Below are 18,151 nucleotides of genomic sequence, written 5' to 3'. Positions count from 1 at the left end.
ACCGGTAGAGATGTAGGAAGGGAGTTGCCTCAGGACAGAAGCCGCCGATATTTCGAACAGAGACTGTTCTTCTTCTGGGCACCGTCCTCATCATTGGCATGGTATTTAAAGGGTTAGGTGTGACGTGTTTAAAGGTTCATGCGAATTGTGGGTCAACAGCCCGGAGGGAAGAAAGGTCCGTACGGGTTTTTACGGCGGGAGTGAATGGCTGCTTTGTTCGAAATATCGGCGGCTTCTGTCCTGAGGCAACTCCCTTCCATTATAACAGTGTTTTATTAGGAATACACTTAACTAAAGGGTGTATTAGAAAACACCCATCATTTGAGTGTAAAGGCAACACCAAAAAGGTGTGCGCCATGGGACAAGTCATTTACACCAAAAAAGTGTAAAAAAGTTTACTGTGTACTGTTTCCAAGAAAAACGCAATGAAAACAGCGCTGCCTTTGGCGGCAACGAATGAGATCCCCAGGAACGAGATCCCAAGGTTGGCGGCATCCAATTTGACAGCAGGAGAAGCGCACGCATATCTATCGTGGGCGTGTGTGGATTTGGAACGGGCACGATCGTAGTGTTCCCGTATATGCGCCGCATGATGCGCACTGCTGCATTTTACCGATTCACTGAATTGTAGCCTACAACAGTTCTCGCGAATGTTCCACTGACATACAGGGTTAGTCTAGCAAGCGTTACACATTTTGATCACATCGTAAAAATAGAAGACGGGATTTATCCAACACCAAAGTTTGCAAACTGGTAGCCATTTGTCTGAAGTTTTGTTGGAATTTTTTGTGAGCATTATGGTCCTGTAGAAGAAAAATTAAAAATCAAGAAAAATTTCACTCTATGCATTTTCTATGGCCTATCTCACTCAAAAGTCGCCATTTTCTGCTGTGCGCGCTTCATTTTCATTTCACCACACACAGGTGGCACCAGCATACAGAGCAAGACTGGAACAAGAGGATTGGTGGATAACATCAGAATCGTTATCTCACATCATTGTAGGCAGCGCTACCTGTGTGACGTGATGTGAATGTGAAGGAGACACAAGAAAAAATGGCGGTGTTTGTGTGGGATAGGCCATTGAAAATGCATGGGGCGAGATTTTGCTTTATTTTTAATTTTCTTTCTGCATGACCATAGCGCTTACAAAAAATTCGAATGAAACTTCAGATAAATGGCTATCAGTCCGCAAAGTTTGGGATGGGCGAAACCTAGTCTTATATTTTTACAATGCGATCGAAATGTGTAACGTTTGCTAGAATAACCCTGTATATCTTCACGTCATTGGGACAGCGCGCAGTTCCTCTTCGCAACGCGCACTGTTTTCCACCGGGACTGCTCCATGGCGTGGCACGCGCGTGCACGCGCAGCGCGGACTAAAAACACCGATCCACGTGCTGAAGCGACGTTCTCTGCTTAAAGTCGAAGCAAGGAAGAGTTCGGTATAATTTTGATTGTAGCTCTGTAACGGAATAAACGTTTTTGAATTATGATAACAAGTACGAAATTAACATAGCGTGTAACGTAATTTGAAGTGAACTTGCTTTTGCATTTTAGTGCCCCTTTAAAATTTTACACGCTCGAAAGCCGCTTTGGTAGGCTCGCACAATGCTCATGGCGAATCACGGGCCGAAGTGATGGATTTAACGCGCGTTATGAGGTAACGACAAGTTGAACATCGTGTTCCATGTTACATCGGTAGCGGAAAAGATATTTACGCTTCCTGTTCGGGTAGCGGCGAGATCTTTCTACGCTGTCGCTTCCTGACATCACATATAGGAAACGTGGAACTCAAGATGGAAAAGGCATTCAAACACAAAACTCAATTTATTGCGACAGAAGATTGATAAAAGTGACCGTAGCTCGTGGCAACATGTGACGAAGACACACTCCGATCAAGTTGGTATTTCATAAATAGCTAAACCAAAGGATCTGGATCTGTTCTACCCTCCACATATGCGGCGTGTCCACACTAACTACGATCATATCTTCTTTTTTTTTTCTTTTCTGTTTTCACATACAGAAATGTTTTTCTTTATCGTGATAATTGACCATATGGTATTGCTGCACTGTCACTGCGTAAATAAAAAAGGGGGGGAGCGGTCAGAGAAACCAGCCCGCGGACGGCCCACACCATCCTCGCATGACCCCATGGGGCCTGTGCCCTTCTTCTTGTAGTCTTTCTTCTCTACTTATGCGCTGCTCACACGCAGCCAGAGCGGCCACTCGCAACCGCTTGGTTTCGTCTGCGTCTTCGTCTCGATCAGCCTCGGACTGCCTGACTACTGACTCCTGCAGCCGCGGAGCTGCGTTTACGGTGAAATCCGCAGCGAAACCGCTAGGAGGAGGAGGAGGAGGAGAAGGAGGACGGATAGGACATATACGAGGGGAATGTGGTTACAAGGCATGCGGTTATCGCAGCGAGTAGAGCTGCTGCATGATGGAATTGTCAAGCGCTTTGCAAGTCAGACATATTCCAGTGAAGGGCTGGAGCGGCGGAGGGGAGTGGTTCGGGGGTGTGGAATGAGATTGAGCTCCCAGAGTTGTCGCGAATGGGGTCCCACGGAGCGTATTTTGAAACTCTCAGCGATAAAGACAGGCGGCGGCAGCGGAAAATCATGGAAACAAGATGCATTGATATACGTACACGCAATGGTGGCAGCTATGTGGCGCCATGTTTGTGTTCAGGTATGTTACTGAACGGCTGATGAGCAAAACGCACGAGAAGCAATGTGCAAGCTCTTCCAACATCTATGTACCTTGCTCCCGAGAACATGAGACCACGGTTAGTGAATGTTTTCAGTGAAGTGGGTAGGTCAACGACGGATGCCTAATGCAGCGAGTTTCCGTTGGCATGAATACGCGGTAGGATCATTAATGATATAGCTTTGATATATGATATAGCTCATGATAGCTTTGTCGCGTGTCAGCCAGCACCTTCGATGCAGTGTCACAAATGAAAAATAGCCTTGTCAAATCAGGTTGTAAAAGTTCCTTCTTTCTTGCTATTCCACACAACCACTCCTCGTGGACAAACTGCATACAGAAAGGACAACGCTGCTGTTTGTATGGATGCCAGTGCGTTCCTCTGATTTATGTCTAATACCTTACCTTTCCCAAGCAGCGCAGCCGACCGGGGTAAGCTCCTGGTCGCAACTGGACTGTTGGCTCAGAATTGGCGGATATCGACAACGTTTTCCCTAACTATCCTCTCGTTAACATTTTCCCGGCTGCTTCCCGATAGCATGAGAGGAGAAGCATGAGAGTCAGGACATAAGATTCTCTCCCGACCTACTCCTGTACGTCCGCTCGCCAGTGCCCGCAAACGCACAGCCGAAGACGGTTCCGAGTCGTTCTGTTCCCGGTTACATGGGGTTTTGCCGTTACCTGGCGGTTCGGTGTGCTGCGGAAGTTCTCACACATAGGAAACGTGACTACCCGCAATGCTGAAGGAATGCAACCATGTGATTCTAACATAGCACAGTCGCAGCTGGGTCGGACCGTGACAGGGTGCGTGCGCTGCGCTGGGCGCCGTTGTCTACCGTTCCATTGTCGGCGGGAACGAGGAACGGCGTACGGTCATGGAGAAGTTTCCGTGTTCTCGGAGCCAAGATCACGAAGTACCGATGATGTAAGTATGTCGATTTTGCCATTATCAGTTGCTGTTCAACAGATTTGGAGTCTGTGTGTGCTGCTGAAAAGCAGAATTCCCTTCGTAGACAGGATGCACCTGCCCGGACGCATCACTTGTGTTTGAGTGATGACTCTAACTGATAATGTTGCTTGCTCGCTGGTTCGCAGCACTCCTTCGAGGTTATCCCCAGATCGGGTTCCTTGTGTCTGTATGTATTTGCGTTACTTTTGGCATAGACTCGTGTTTCGTCATTCTACTTTCTGTTGAATTTCATTGCAGGCCACAGGCATCCGTTCGAGATCGTTCCCCCCAGTCCTCCACCCAGAGCACAGTGAATAAAGACAAGATGTAGACCTCAGAACGGTATCAGTGCACCTGGTCTGTAGAATGACCGTCTGTCATGAATGGGCTCAGCTTTGCGGTGCTAAAACAGAGCTTTTTGATTACTTCGTTTTTCCAGCTGCACGAAAGCAGAACTACGGAAACTCCATGCCGAGTACGCCGAAAATTCTCCCCCATGAGACTTGCCAACAGCTGTTAGTTTCCATTGTTATCACGCTTGGCGAATTGTGAACTGAGACACAATCAAGTTAGTGTTCATGTTTTTGCAAGTGTGCTTGCTGCAACACGTGGGTGTTTATTGCGTCTAAAGGATCTGGATCCGCTTGGCAACATATTTCAGAGGGTTCGTACAGCTGGTCATTTGTTTGCAGCATCCTTATAGCGGTAATTCTAAAAGAGTTTCTGGTGTGATAACATATAGCCCTATGAAGTTACTGTGGTTTTTGAGCAGTCACTTCGCCTCTTGTGATGCCATAGCTCTTTAGGCTTCCTGTCCTCCCTCTGAGCCGATAGTAAACACTTTGAATCTCAAAACTTCAACTTAAGGATTTAAACGTAAGGTGCACTTGCGATATCTTTCTGAAATGTCCTCATCCTGTTGTGTAATTGTAACATAGCTGTAGTGCATCGTGTCTTAATGACATTCTTCAGATTACTTGTGCTTATCGTTCATCAAATTGCATAAATAAATCAAACAAAAAAGTTTAAAACCTACGGCAGAACGCGTGGAAGGCAAGGTAATCGGACGCTGTCGGGAAAGAGTCGGGAACACGTACCAGGAATCCTGACCGTGCCTTTGTCCTCCCGGTGTCGCAAAACGTACGTAGGACCGTTGCTGGGAGGTGACGCGCGTCTGATTTGTCAGGGTCTTCGCCCGTCATCGGTCCACGCCGCTGCCGACAGGCTGCGCTGCTTGGGTTTCGGGTTGAACGCATTTCCCTGAACACTTCCCCAAGAACACACGTGGTCCTTTGGATGTCCTCACAGTGTCATCGTCTCCTCGTCCTTCGAGGTTATCCCCAGAACGTCCTGAGGATAACGATCTCGGACTGTCCGTGAAGAGTCATTCCCGTACGTCCTGTGCCCGTCCCTGTATGTAGCCTGCGGGACGTGTTTCGTTTACCTGCTCAGACTCTCCCCCAACAGCACCGAATATCCTCTGGACGTACGAATAACGTCCTAACGGATTCGTACGTCCGTTGGATATCTGAGGGATATCCATCGGACGTACGAATTCGTTAGGACATTATTCGTACATCCAGGGGATATTCGGTGTTGTTGGGGTCTAAGCACATTTCTTTGTTTTTTGGGGGCCAACCCTGGGACCTGATTGACTTTTTTCTGAAATAAAGGGTGGTCCACCGTAAAGTTCTCTGCCTCCAAAAAGGATGACTGTCTATGATACCTGCAGCATTTCTGGTGGAAAGAAGAGAAACGCGCGATTCTGTCGCACTGCTTTTGACTTTCAAAGGTCCTACATGAATGTCTCAAACGAAAAGGAGTAAGAAACATAGACTTTGCATTGATGCGGACCTAATACTTCAATCAATTCCTCGCTTTGAGTACTTTTCTTTGCGTAATCGAAAGAAACGTGGACAGCTCACCCTTCGTCTTGTATCGCAGGCGAGCAGGACTCTCGAATTTATGGAGCGTCGAGGTATAAATAATAAATATTATTCTGTTGTGGATTCCGAAGAGAATTCTAGTACCTTCGATGACAGTACATGTACTACCTTTCCGAATGGGTTTCTCAGACTTAGTGCCAGTGACAAGATTTTTTTCTGAATTTTTCATATTTCTTTGATTTCTTTTTAAACCGCTGCCCTCATTGTCCGTTATGGATTGCACTAGAAACGAACAGCGAGGTTTTATTGCGAAAGTTAATCAAAATATATTGGAAAACAGAAGTTATCAGGACGGCGTGTGGTTTCATATCATTTATATAAAAGGAAACCGGAGGCTGTCATCATGGTACTTGTGTTCGTAAGTACCACAAAGACAGCCTCGGGTCTCCTTTTATTACTCTCTCTGTGAAACGCTTTGTATTCAATAAAAAAGAAACACTATTCAGGGTTATAGCTAGTACAAATAACGACAGGTGGGTGCAGGTGAAGTCGTCCTCACAAGGTCCTGCGAGGGTTCCAGGTTGACACCCTGAGGATGTGTAGGTGATGTGACCGGGAGTCCCACTTTAACACTGAGGGAACACTGGGAGGACCAGTTGATGACTTCCTGAGGATGTCATCATCGTCCGGGGTTGACATCCTGAGGACAATCACAGGACGTTTGTGTGTTGTTGGGGTTTGTGTAAAGGGAAATAGAGTTGCCATTTTGCGAACTTCACAGTGCAATCGGGTCGTGCTAATACATTCAGGTATCGCCGGTTTCTTTTCTGTCTAGCCACTTGCTAGGGTGCATATCATGGTGAAACCTATATTGCTCCAGAATTAGTCATCAGCAGCAAATATTGTGTCGTAAAATGTGCTTCGCAGACTTTATTCCGACACTCAAATAATATTTCTATCAGACTTGCGTGCTGGTGCTGCTACCAAATAGCGCGCACCTAGTTTATTTAACGATTGAAACGTGTTTCAAATTAGTGAAATTGGGCTTAACCGCGAATTCTTTTGATGATGATTTAGGACGAATGATCAGGAGGAATTTGTTCAACCAGAAAAGTTTAGACCGTAGTTATGCACACCTCATGTTAAGACTTTCATAGGCTTTTTGTGGATATTGCCTGCTTTTTTTTCATGTTGACACAGTCATGCGCACCACTACGGCAGTCACAGGGAGCGCAGAGGGATGCGACTGCTCCATCCGACAGCCAGGCACAGAACTGAATCGTAATGCTTTTTTCTCCTCTATAAAGTCACGCATCTGCACCCCCCTAGCGGTTACTTTCTCAACTAATTTCATGACAAAATTATTAAGAATCACGCCAGCGCTACTCTCATTCCCAAGGCAGCTTTTACGGAAGATAGAAAATGGCGGGGATGCCTGGACAACAGCAACCCGCGCCTGACATGCACGGGCATGAAAGCCGCAAACAAAGCGGGGACAAAGCTATTACGTGCGAAAGAATTAGTAACACAACAAATCAGCCCACCACAATGGCAGTCACAGGAGTGCAGAACGATACGACCATTCCATCCGAGAGCCAGGCACAGAACTGAATTGTACTGCTTTTTTCTCCTCTATAAAGTCATGCATCTGTCCCTCTTGCGGTTACTTTCTGAACAAATTTAATCGCAACATTATTAAGAATCGTTCTAGCACTATTCCCATTCAAAGCAAGGGTGTGGTAGCACTAGTGTCATCGTCAAGACAAGAACGATCAACATGAATCTTTCTCATCCAAAAAAAGAAAAATACAAAGCTAGATGCGTCAACACAGGAAAGCATGCAGGTCGGGATATTTCAGGAGATTGGTCAACGAGCGCTGTTACACGAGGAAAAATCGCACGAGCGCTGGGCAACAGAGGAAAGCAAACACAGAACAGCACTTGAACAGAGTGAAAAAGACACTCACCATCATTTTGACGCTTTCATGACGAATGCAGAAAAAAACGAAATATCCTAAGAAGTAACACCATCATTGGCTACATACAACGAGCTAATCGAGACATGTCCGTCCCAACCGAGAGCCAGGCAGATAACTGAATAATGACGCTTTGTTCCTCTTGAATAAAGCCACACACCTGTCCCCCTTGTGACTAACTAAACGAATAGCAATATTATTAGGAATCGTTTTAGCTCTACTCCCATTCTTGAATAAAGCCACACACCTGTCCCCCTTGTGACTAACTAAACGAATAGCAAAATTATTAGGAATCGTTTTAGCTCTACTCCCATTCTTGAATAAAGCCACACACCTGTCCCCCTTGTGACTAACTAAACGAATAGCAAAATTATTAGGAATCGTTTTAGCTCTACTCCCATTCTTGAATAAAGCCACACACCTGTCCCCCTTGTGACTAACTAAACGAATAGCAATATTATTAGGAATCGTTTTATCTCTACTCCCATTCTTGAATAAAGCCACACACCTGTCCCCCTTGTGACTAACTAAACGAATAGCAAAATTATTAGGAATCGTTTTAGCTCTACTCCCATTCTGGGCAGCACTATCGATGGGACATTGGTTCAACTAGAATGTTCCTTGTCAAAAAGAAAAAAAAAATACAGCACTACATGTAGAAGGAAAGTACATGACAAGACAGGTCTTGTCATGTCAGGACATTGCTTAACGACCACTGTCACGCCAGGAAAAGTCGCATGTTTGTCAGACAACAAGGGGGATAAAAGCGAAGAGAAACACTTCAAACAAAGCAGAAAACACACTCCCCAGCATCAAACTATTTCAAAACACACACACGCACTCCTCTTACTCAAAAACAATGCTCATCGTAAATCCCTCCAGGACAATGCACACCATCGACCAAGCTCCCATTTTCTGCCGCTGAACTTTTCTACAGTAACGGTCAATGCATTTTCTACATGCACCTGAAACACTGCGTGACGTCATCACATCCTGTCTGAAGAAGGCAGTGGCAAACACAAACACTCCTATTAATTATTTATTGAGTCGCAAGGTTATTTCCTTTGTCCAACTCTTAATGATGTTCACTCTTACATTAAAATTTAAAAAACACCGTGCATGAATCTTGATCTTAGCAATTTTCACTCAAAGGTTTATCATGGTACTTTCAGTCATTAGAATCACAACAGCAGTAAACTACCACTGCTCTTTAAAATAATAATAATTGAGACCCTAGAACACTCAACATCACCAGGCTTATGTAATACATGACCCTATAACTGCAAACAGCTTACTTCTTCAACATACCGAGCTCATAATAACATCTAACAGACAAGCAGAGAAACCCACTTCTCATGAAGTCAGCTTTACGAAGTGGCTGGACACTGCTTTCTTCTGCTCAAAAGCAGTGGTCTGAGGAAAGAGCAGGGAGAAATTGCACGCACTTGTGCTGGAATTGGTATGACTTCAAAAACCGAAGTATACGCTAATAAACTGACAAAAAGGCACACATTTCTGCCACCAGATAATTCTCGCATATTGCTACATACACAGTTGCATTGTCCCTGCATAAAGAGAGCACTGGACAGGGGTACACAAATTTTCTTAAGTGAGCAGGGAAAAGGCTTAAGTCGAACCGCACAGGAATAATCGGAGAATCACTGCTTATCGCTACGAAACTCAATGGCTAACACAACATGACAGCAACAACATACTAGCGGCTGGTAAAACTGCAACAAGAAAGGCATTGCTAAACAAGTCCAGACATGCCATGAGGGAGTCGGACAACGGAAATAACCTTGCCATTCAATCAATAGTAGGACTGTTTGTCTTTGCCACTGCCTTCTTCAGACTGACGTGGCGCAGTGTTTCAGGTGCATGTAGCAATGCCTTGACCGTTACTGTAGAAAAGTTCAGCGGCAGAAAATGGGAGGTTGGTCAATGGTGTGCATTGTCCTGGGGGGATTTACGATGAGCATTGTTTTTGAATAAGAGGAGTGTGTGTGTGTGTTTAGAAATAGTTTGATGCTGGGGAGTGTGTTTTCTGCCTTGTTCAAGTGTTTCTCTTCGCTCTTTTCCCCCGTGTTGTCTGACAAACATGCGACTTTTCCTGGCGTGACCGTGGTCATTAAGCAATGTCCTGACATGCCAAGACCTGTTCTGTCATGTACTTCCTTTTACATGTAGTGCTGTATTTTTTTTTCTTTTTGACAAGGAACATTCTAGTTGAACCAATGTCCCATCGATAGTGCTGCCCAGTAGCTTTAGGGAGTATAGCTAAAACTCCTAGTAGAGCCTAATAATTAGAGTAGTAATAAGTAGAGCCTAATAATTTTGCTATTCGTTTAGGTAGTCACAAGGTGGACAGGTGTGTGGCTTTATTCAAGAGGAACAAAGAGTCATTATTCAGTTATCTACCTTGCTCTCGTATGGGACGTGCATGTCTCGATTAGCTCATTGTATGTAGCCAATGATGGTCTTACTTGTTAGGATATTTTGTTTTTCCTGTATTCATAAGTCTCATGTAGTAAGACTTTGAGAATGAAATGCTTAATTCCTACAATCACCTCTCATGTGTGGTGCTTTTCTGCGATAGTTTTTCTGTTTCCTATGCAATCATTATATTAGAATAAAGGAAATAATTGTGGGATAGTGATTCAATAAATAACAGGTCCCCTGTCTAGAGCGTACGCGTCCTTGAGCCACGCAGCTGCATGCTTGGGTGATGACGTCATACCGCGACTCTATTGTTTCAGGTGGACCTTGTCCAGAGATGATGGGTTGGACATTAGTGGGAAAAAACAGTGTAGCCCTGAGACAATAGGATGACGTCACGACCAATGAGCAAAGCCTGCCGAGGGCGCAAGGATTCAATGGTGTGTGACGATTGTGGTGGATTTTGTGATGGGCAGATTTACAATGAGGGAATGCGGTGTACGTAAAAAATGATGGTGAGTGTCTTTTTCTCTCTGTTTCAAGTGTTTTTCTGTGTTTGCTTTCCTCTGTTGCCTCTGTGCGATTTTTTCTTGTGTAACAGTGCTCGTTGACCAATCTCCTGACATGTCCCGACCTGCATGCTTTCCTCTGTTGACGCATCTAGCTTTGTATTTTTTCTTTTTTGGGTGAGAAAGATTCATGTTTATCGTTCTTGTCTTGACGATGACACTAGTGCTGCCACACCCTTGATTTGAATGGGAATAGGGCTAGAAATATTCTTAATAATGTTGCGATTAAAATAGTTGAGAAAGTAACTACAAGAGGAACAGATGCATGACTTTACAGAGGGGAAAAAAGGCATTACTATTCAGTCCTGTGCCTGGCTCTCGGGTGGAATGGACGTATCGTTCTGCGCTCCTGTGACTGCCATTGTGGTGGGCTGATTTGCTGTGTAACTAATTCTTTCGTACGTGATAGCTTTGTCCCCGCTTTGTTTGCGGCTTTCATGCCCGTGCATGTCAGGCGCGGGTTGCTGTTGTCCAGGCATCCCCGCCATTTTCTATCTTCCGTAAAAGCTGCCTTGGGAACGAGAACAGCGCTGGCGTGATTCTTAATAATTTTGCCATGAAATTAGTTGAGAAAGTAACCACTAGGGGGTGCAGATGTGTGACTTTATGGAGGAGAAAAAAGCATTACAATTCAGTTCTGTGCCTGGCTGTCGGATGGAGCAAACTCATCCTTCTGCGCTCCCCGTGACTGCTGCCGTGGTGGGCTCATTTGTTGTGGAACTAATTCCTTTTGTTGTTAGCTATTAATGGTTAGCATATTTACTCTTGCTTTCATAGCCTCTGTATTATGAGTGTTTCTGTCCTTGCATGTCCAGAGCTATCCTAACCTGCCCAGACATGCCATGATGACGTCACAGCTGACGTCACAGGATGTCCAGAACTAGTGGGTCACAGCTGTGATTCTTTCCAACCTGCCTCTGTGCTCCGTCGCCCAGCGATGGTCAGCGGCCGTTCCGGACCGCTTTCTTCAAGATGGTGTCGTTCCTTCTCTCCACTCTATCTCTCAGCTGGTCTGGACACGAGCTAAATGCTTCCCAATTAGTGTGGTGGCTCCCTGGAGGGTGCTGACTAATGTGGGGGCTCCCAATTAGCTCTAATTAATAAATTAATCGTGTTCAGGACAGTTAAGCGTTGTGCACAGCTCGTGTCCAGTACTTACTACTCATATCACCATCACAGCCCATCAAATCATAACCCATCATTCACACCAACGACAAAGCCCATCACATCATATTCAACATCACAGCCCAGGACATCCATAGGTCGGCGAATTCATTGATGATGGCCATCACCGACCCCATTCACCATCACATCATGAGAAATGATGTGAGCTTGAATGAAGGGCCATCAGGTGTGGTGAGGTGATGTTGAAGTTGAATGAAGCACTATGACGTGAGGTGAGGTGAAGTTGAAGTTGAATAAACGGCTATAAGGTGATGTGATGTTGAAATTGAACGAAGGGCTATGATGCGATGTGATATTCAAGTTGAATGAACGGCTATGATGTGATGTGATGTTGAGGTTATCCACCAACTATTCTGCATTTACGCAATTCTATCTTGAATGGCTGTCTGTCATGTATTGTGATGAGTTCTGAAGTTCTAGTCCGTGTGATGCGTTTTCAGGTTGTGGTCAGTTTGATGGACATTGTAGGTGAAGTTATTGGGCTAGTTCGCGAATTTGCGGCCTCCACTGCTGCAATCCGTGTGAAGTCCGTTTCTTCTGTCATCTTCATGACTTTGGAACCAGCGATATGACGGCGGTAGTTTATACTCGTATTAAACGGTTCCGGTGTTACTCTTTCCGAATTTTGCTGGTCCGCTGCTCCAATCCCTGCGAAGTTTAAAACATCCATTTTATTTTTTTTATTTTTTGTTCTTGTGATCATAATTTCTGCACCAGCGATACGAAGGCACTGTCCATATTAAAGAGTCATTTGCTACTTTTTTTGCGAATTTTGTGGCCTCCATTGCTGCAATCCCTGTGAAGCTTAAATTTTTTTTATGGACATGACTTCTGCACCAGCGATATGAGGGCACTAGTCCATATTAAAGGGGTTCATCGCTACATTTTGCAAATTTTGCGACCTCCACTGCTGCAATCCTTGTGAAGTTTAAAACTTTTTTTTTGTCACTATGACTTTTGGCACGAGCGGTACGAGAGGACTGGTCCATATTAGAGGAGTCCGGTGCTACTTTTTGCGAATTTTGCGGCCTCCACTGCTAAGCTTAAAACGTTTTTTTATCACTATGACTTTGCCACGAGCGTTACGAGGGCACTAGTCCTTGTTAAAGGGGTCCGGTGCTACTTTTTGCGAAGTTAGCGGCCTCCTCTGCTCAATCCCTGTGAAGTTTAAAACTTTTTTTTATCAAGATGACTTTGGCACAAGCGGTACGAGGGCACTAGTCTATATTTAAGTGGTTCGGTGCTACGTTTTGCGAATTGTGCGCCCTCCGTTGCTATGAACCCTGTGAAATTTAAAACGTTTCTATTTTCTTTCTTGTTTCTTGTATCATCAAAACTTTGGCACGAGCGGTACGAGGGCACTAGTCCATAGTAAAAGGGTCCGGAGCTTCTTTTTGCGAATTTTACTGCCTCCACTGCTGCAATCCCTGTGAAGTTTAAAAATTTATTGATGACTATGACTTTGGCACGAGCGCTACGAGGGCAAGTCTATATTAAAGGGATCCGATGCTACTTTTTGCGAATTTTGCGGTCTTCAGAGCTCCAACTCTTACGAAGTTGAGGACGTTCTTTTTCTTCTTTTTTTTTATCATGGCTTTTGCACCAGCGATACGAGAGCACTAGTCCATATTAAGGTGTTCCGGTGCTACCTTCTTCGAGTTTTGCGGCCACCACTTCTGCAATCTCTAGGAAGTTTAAAACGTTTTTCTTTTTTCTTTTTTGTATCATCATGATGTTTGCACCAGCGATGCGAGGGCAGTCGCCCATATTAAAGGGATCCGATGCTACTTTTTGGGAATACAGCAGTCTCCTGTGCTGCAATCTCTGTTACGTTTAAAACTTTTTTGTATCATCATGATTTTTGCACCAGCGATGCGAGGGCACTTGCACGTATTAAAGAGATTCGATGCTACTTTTGCGAATTTTGCGGTCTTTAGTGCTGCAACTCTTACGAAGTTGAGCACGTTTTCTGCTTTCATCATGACTTTTGCACCAGCGATACGAGAGCACTAGTCCATATTGAGGTGGTCTGGTGTTACCTTGTTCGAATTTTGCGGCCACCAATGCTGCAATCTCTAGGAAGTTTAAAACCTTTTTTTCATCGTTTTTTTTTTTTTTTTTTGTATCATCATAATTTTTGCACCAGCGCCTGGCGACGGCACTGGCACATATGAAAGGGTTCAAATACTAACTTTTGCGAATTTTGCGGTCTCCATGCTGCTATCTCTGTGAAGTTTAAGTACGGGAGTAAATAATGCCTCCTTCAAGATAGGTAGTAAAGATCCCTGTTGCCAAGACATATTATGCACAAGAACTTTGAGGGACCACCCGTCAAGGTTGCGCAGTGCTGCATAGGTGATTTTATCGGGTTCCAGGGACAGGTCAATGCACAAGCTTCAACCCTGTTTTCAGCTCGATTGGAGTGAAGCTACATTGTTATCGTTGATGGCGTAATTTTGTTGCTATCTGCCAAAAGCTGCGGATGTGCCCGAGAAACAAATATAGCATATATTTCATATAAGTGACACAATCTCATTAACGGACACACTCGGATTCCGTGCCGACGAATATACGAGAAAGAGATTGCAAGTGGAGAAAATGGAATGGGACACGTCAAGATACGAGGAAACTATTAGAGCTCCAGGCAGGAAGGCGCAGTAAAAAAAATCTGCGATGTCCACCCGATACAGATGGCATGGGCACCACTAGATCATCTTAAACAACATCACTGTTGACAGTCCTGTACCGGCGAAAGAAGGCAGCCGGGGATGACACCGCGGGGCCCAGGCCGCTTCAGGGGCCCGCACGGCTCAAGGCCCGTCGTAATCATATTAAGAAGAAACACTTTTAGACTAGACAGTGTTATCGAGACGTGAGAGCGGGTCCGTGTATGACCCATCCCCGGGGTCCACAATTTTTCTCGCTGGTCCTGGTCGACACCAGTGTCCCGCAAGCTCAGAGAACATTGGAGAGAGGTATCGAGCTTTTCTCCCGAGTTCCTCTCCTGTGGGAAAATTGCAGTATATATAAGAAACATCTTGAAATAGCCAGAGATAGTGGATCAATTGCAATATAAATTCCAAATAAGAAATAGTACCCGCATATGAAAGCATCTGAAAGTTCTTCTATGTCCCTGGAAGAATCCAGCATCCGGACGCTTTGCGATAGACGCCTTGCTATGATTGCTGACGGACATGGGTTGGGTTTCTCGGCTTTGACTGCGCCACGACGTTGCCAGGCACTGTTTGACTGTGACTACCCGAGTGTTCCAGTGACTTATATGCCTGAATATATGCTGCCTGCAGTCATAGCTGTCTGGTGTACAGCCATAACTGTGATCGCCTCTCCGCCGTATTTTAACTCAACATACCACTTCCCCCTCTCCATACTAATTTTAACGACACGGAGAGAATGTCTTAGTGTGGTCTACAGTTCATACGTGCTCTTACACGTCGCGGAAAGCAGAGTTTTACAATGGAACATCTAAGCTTGTCTAGTACTCATTTTTTTTTAGATATCTGCCGTAATTTCACGCGTGCAAGCCACATCGCAGAGAAGCCATGGCGCCTGTTTTGGGGGATGATTTGACATTTTTTTCTGCACATAAGTCACACGAGTAGATTAGCCGCGTGCACTATGCCGAAACTGAATCGTATGTTGAACCACAGGCAAGCTCATGCAACTACAAAATCAACATTGGTTTTAATCCAGCGCCACATAGGAGGTCAACGACGCAGCGCCTTCGTCGTTTGCGGAACCTCCTCCAAGGTTGACGCCATTTTTCTTCAGTTCCTGACGCTGAGCTCGTCGACTCTATACTCCCTGTCCGCTGCCATGTTTCCAAACTGCAGCACGAAGTTCACAGCTTACAGCTTGAAGCCGCTGTCGTAGCTGTGCTGCCGCCTTGGGGCAATGCCTATCATTCCATTTATTTATTTTAGTTATTCATTTTAACAATACTGTTGGCCCACGTCAGTGGGCCCTCGGCTTTGAAGTGCCGTGTCGGACAACTAGCCGGAAGTGCTGTCTTGTCGTGAAATGACGGTGGCCACTTGGGTAGTGCATTTGTAACGTCATGGCACGTGTAATGAACTCATTTCGAGGAAGTTCCCGCAAAGTGGAAAAAGGAACACCTAGGCTGGCGAATCGCAAGAGGACTCATTCTTGGGACTGCGCGGTGTATAACCAAAACAGGAGATCAGTTTCCTCTCGGAGGCGTGCATTGGTCAGTGACGACTGTAGGGCTACAACTGCCATGGGGAAGAAAGTCAACAGATAAGCCGAAAGACACCTTTGGGGAAAAAATTGCGCATACTCCGCCGGTTATACGCGTGAAATTACGGTAAATTCCGTAGAGGCGAATAAACTTCAAAATGGATGTGTTTACAGAATATAACCGACTAGAAATATAGTAGACGTCTTCGTGCAGCAATCCGCTAAACATTTAACCCCGTAGAGGTCTAGTAGACAGACTTAGCCTCAAGTTAGACAATGTTTAGACATATACAGTCGGCCCTCGTTTTATGAACCCTCGATATACGAATTCCCTCAACTTACGAACGGCTCCACAGGGAACCAAACTTTTTCCGTGTATTTTGACCTCGTTTTACGAACCCTCGATATCCGAACTATGAACGGATTATTAGGGAACGGACCCAAAGTAGCCAAGCCATTCTGACCTCGATATACGAACGGGCTTGATGAATGTACAGAGGACAGGCTAGTGGACCGGAGGATAATGAAAGTTCCTCAGTACATGCTGCCAAGGTCAAACAAACAATGTTCCAAAGCCACTAGGTTCCACAAACATGATTCACCATTCCCTGAAAGAATAATTCTGGCGTTTATAGCCGAACGGTTGTGAGTTTGGACCAGGTAGCCGAGATGGAAACATCTTGCCATTCCAAGAGAAGGCGTTCAGTCCTGAGAGCCGGTGACAAGCGTGATATTTGCCGTTGGAAACAGTCTCATCCGCGCGCGATACGGTACTTTGTGGACCGGGTGGATGAGTCAAGTGTCAGACTTCTGTCATCTCTTCTAAACAGGACAGACCCTGCCGAAAGTATGGTGCAAAGCACAACTACGCAGTATTTTCAAAAAAGCTTATTCAAATCAATTTCCCGTGGTTTTGTGAGGTATCTGTGCACTGCACACCTCGGACCTCGATTTACGAATACCTCGATTTACGAACGATTTTCTGAGAAACGAGGGGTGTTCGTAAAGCGAGGTTTGACTGTATTATCCTGCTATGTGCTATATGAGAAATTATATGTTGTATCTTGAGGGCCGTACGGGCCCTCTTGCAGCAGCTTTCGATTCCTCACTAGGAATGCCTTCCTCTCCCAGTGTCAGTGCAGGCGGTCGGTGAAAATCCAGCACGTCTCCGTTAGCATTCGCTCAACAGCTACTGGTACCCCTGAAAGTGCCGCTTGCATGCCCTAGATTGCTCCAACGTACTCACATGAACTAAGAGGAATAGGAGACATTCGGAAGGGAAATAATGGAAAAGGGCCGGTGGCATGCCAACTGCTGAAAAAGTAAAAATACCTATATATGCTGTGAACCAGAGGAGCACAGAACCGTTGGAAACTTGTCGTTCCGATGGGACCGCAAAGAAATAGGCAAGTCATATGCAAAGGCAAAGCAAAAAAAAAAACAAAAAAACAGGCAAGGCAAAAACACAGAATGTTAGCGACGTGCAGTGTCCAAATCGAAGTCCGAGTCTAGAAGGATGATTGGAGCATAAGATTGAGCTCACACAAGAGATAGAATGAACGAAAGTTGTGACCTAAATATATGAGTTAGAGGGGAATGAATTTAGCAGCAACTCTTTAAAACAAACTCTCTTTTCCATCAACAGTCGTACATGTTTAGCAAGGAAACCTGTACCTTTGACTTCTTCTGCTGGTGTTACTACATGCTGGCGCCAGGTGCTGTATCGAACTACTTAGACGAGCATGACACATGAGACGTTTCTCCTGCTACTGTGAAACTTCCTTACTGTGGAACATTAAAATTAAGTTCTGACATTCAGTGCCACTAGTTGTCATGGTTGTGGTCACTCCTGGGGACAGAAGAAGCTCGGGGGAAAACGCGCAAGCTGTGAAGGTGTGACGTAACGGGCACGGAAGGAGGTGCACGGGCGATTGTGTTCTGGAAGAGAAGATTCCTGGCTGACTGTCGGCATCGTCTGGTCATCGTCATCGTCATCGGCCTACCGCCTGGCTCTGGGTTTCAACGTCCACCTGGTCCTGGGTTTCTGGTTCTGGCTGCGGGTCTGCCCTACCAGGTTCTGGCTGCTGGTGTGCTCCACCGGGTTCTTGCCTACGGCTCTGGGTTGCGTGGTTGCTGGCGTTGCGATGTCTGCCCCGAGGGTTACCCATGCTCACAGTAAAGTTTCTTATTACAACCTTGTTTGACTCTGTCTCATGCTGGTTTCTATCC

General features: G+C 45.4%; 1 protein-coding gene across 3 annotated transcripts in view; it reads left to right on the top strand.

The window, feature by feature from the left end:
* The window catches only part of LOC135399604 (phospholipid scramblase 3-like), an 81,925-nt gene extending 64,180 nt beyond the window's left edge, over window positions 1-17,745 (top strand). For all 3 annotated transcript variants that reach the window (XM_064631329.1, XM_064631328.1, XM_064631330.1), the window contains one exon: window positions 17,568-17,745. In XM_064631329.1, coding sequence (XP_064487399.1) covers window positions 17,568-17,675 — 108 coding nt within the window. In that variant the 3' untranslated portion in view covers window positions 17,676-17,745. The remainder of the gene's footprint in view (window positions 1-17,567) is intronic.
* Window positions 17,746-18,151: the final 406 nt, after the last annotated feature.

Source organism: Ornithodoros turicata, chromosome 7 (assembly GCF_037126465.1).
Source record: "Ornithodoros turicata isolate Travis chromosome 7, ASM3712646v1, whole genome shotgun sequence".
Lineage (NCBI taxonomy): Eukaryota > Metazoa > Arthropoda > Arachnida > Ixodida > Argasidae > Ornithodoros > Ornithodoros turicata.
The sequence above is the reverse complement of the archived record's forward strand: the minus strand, read 5'-3'. Positions and strand labels throughout refer to the sequence as shown.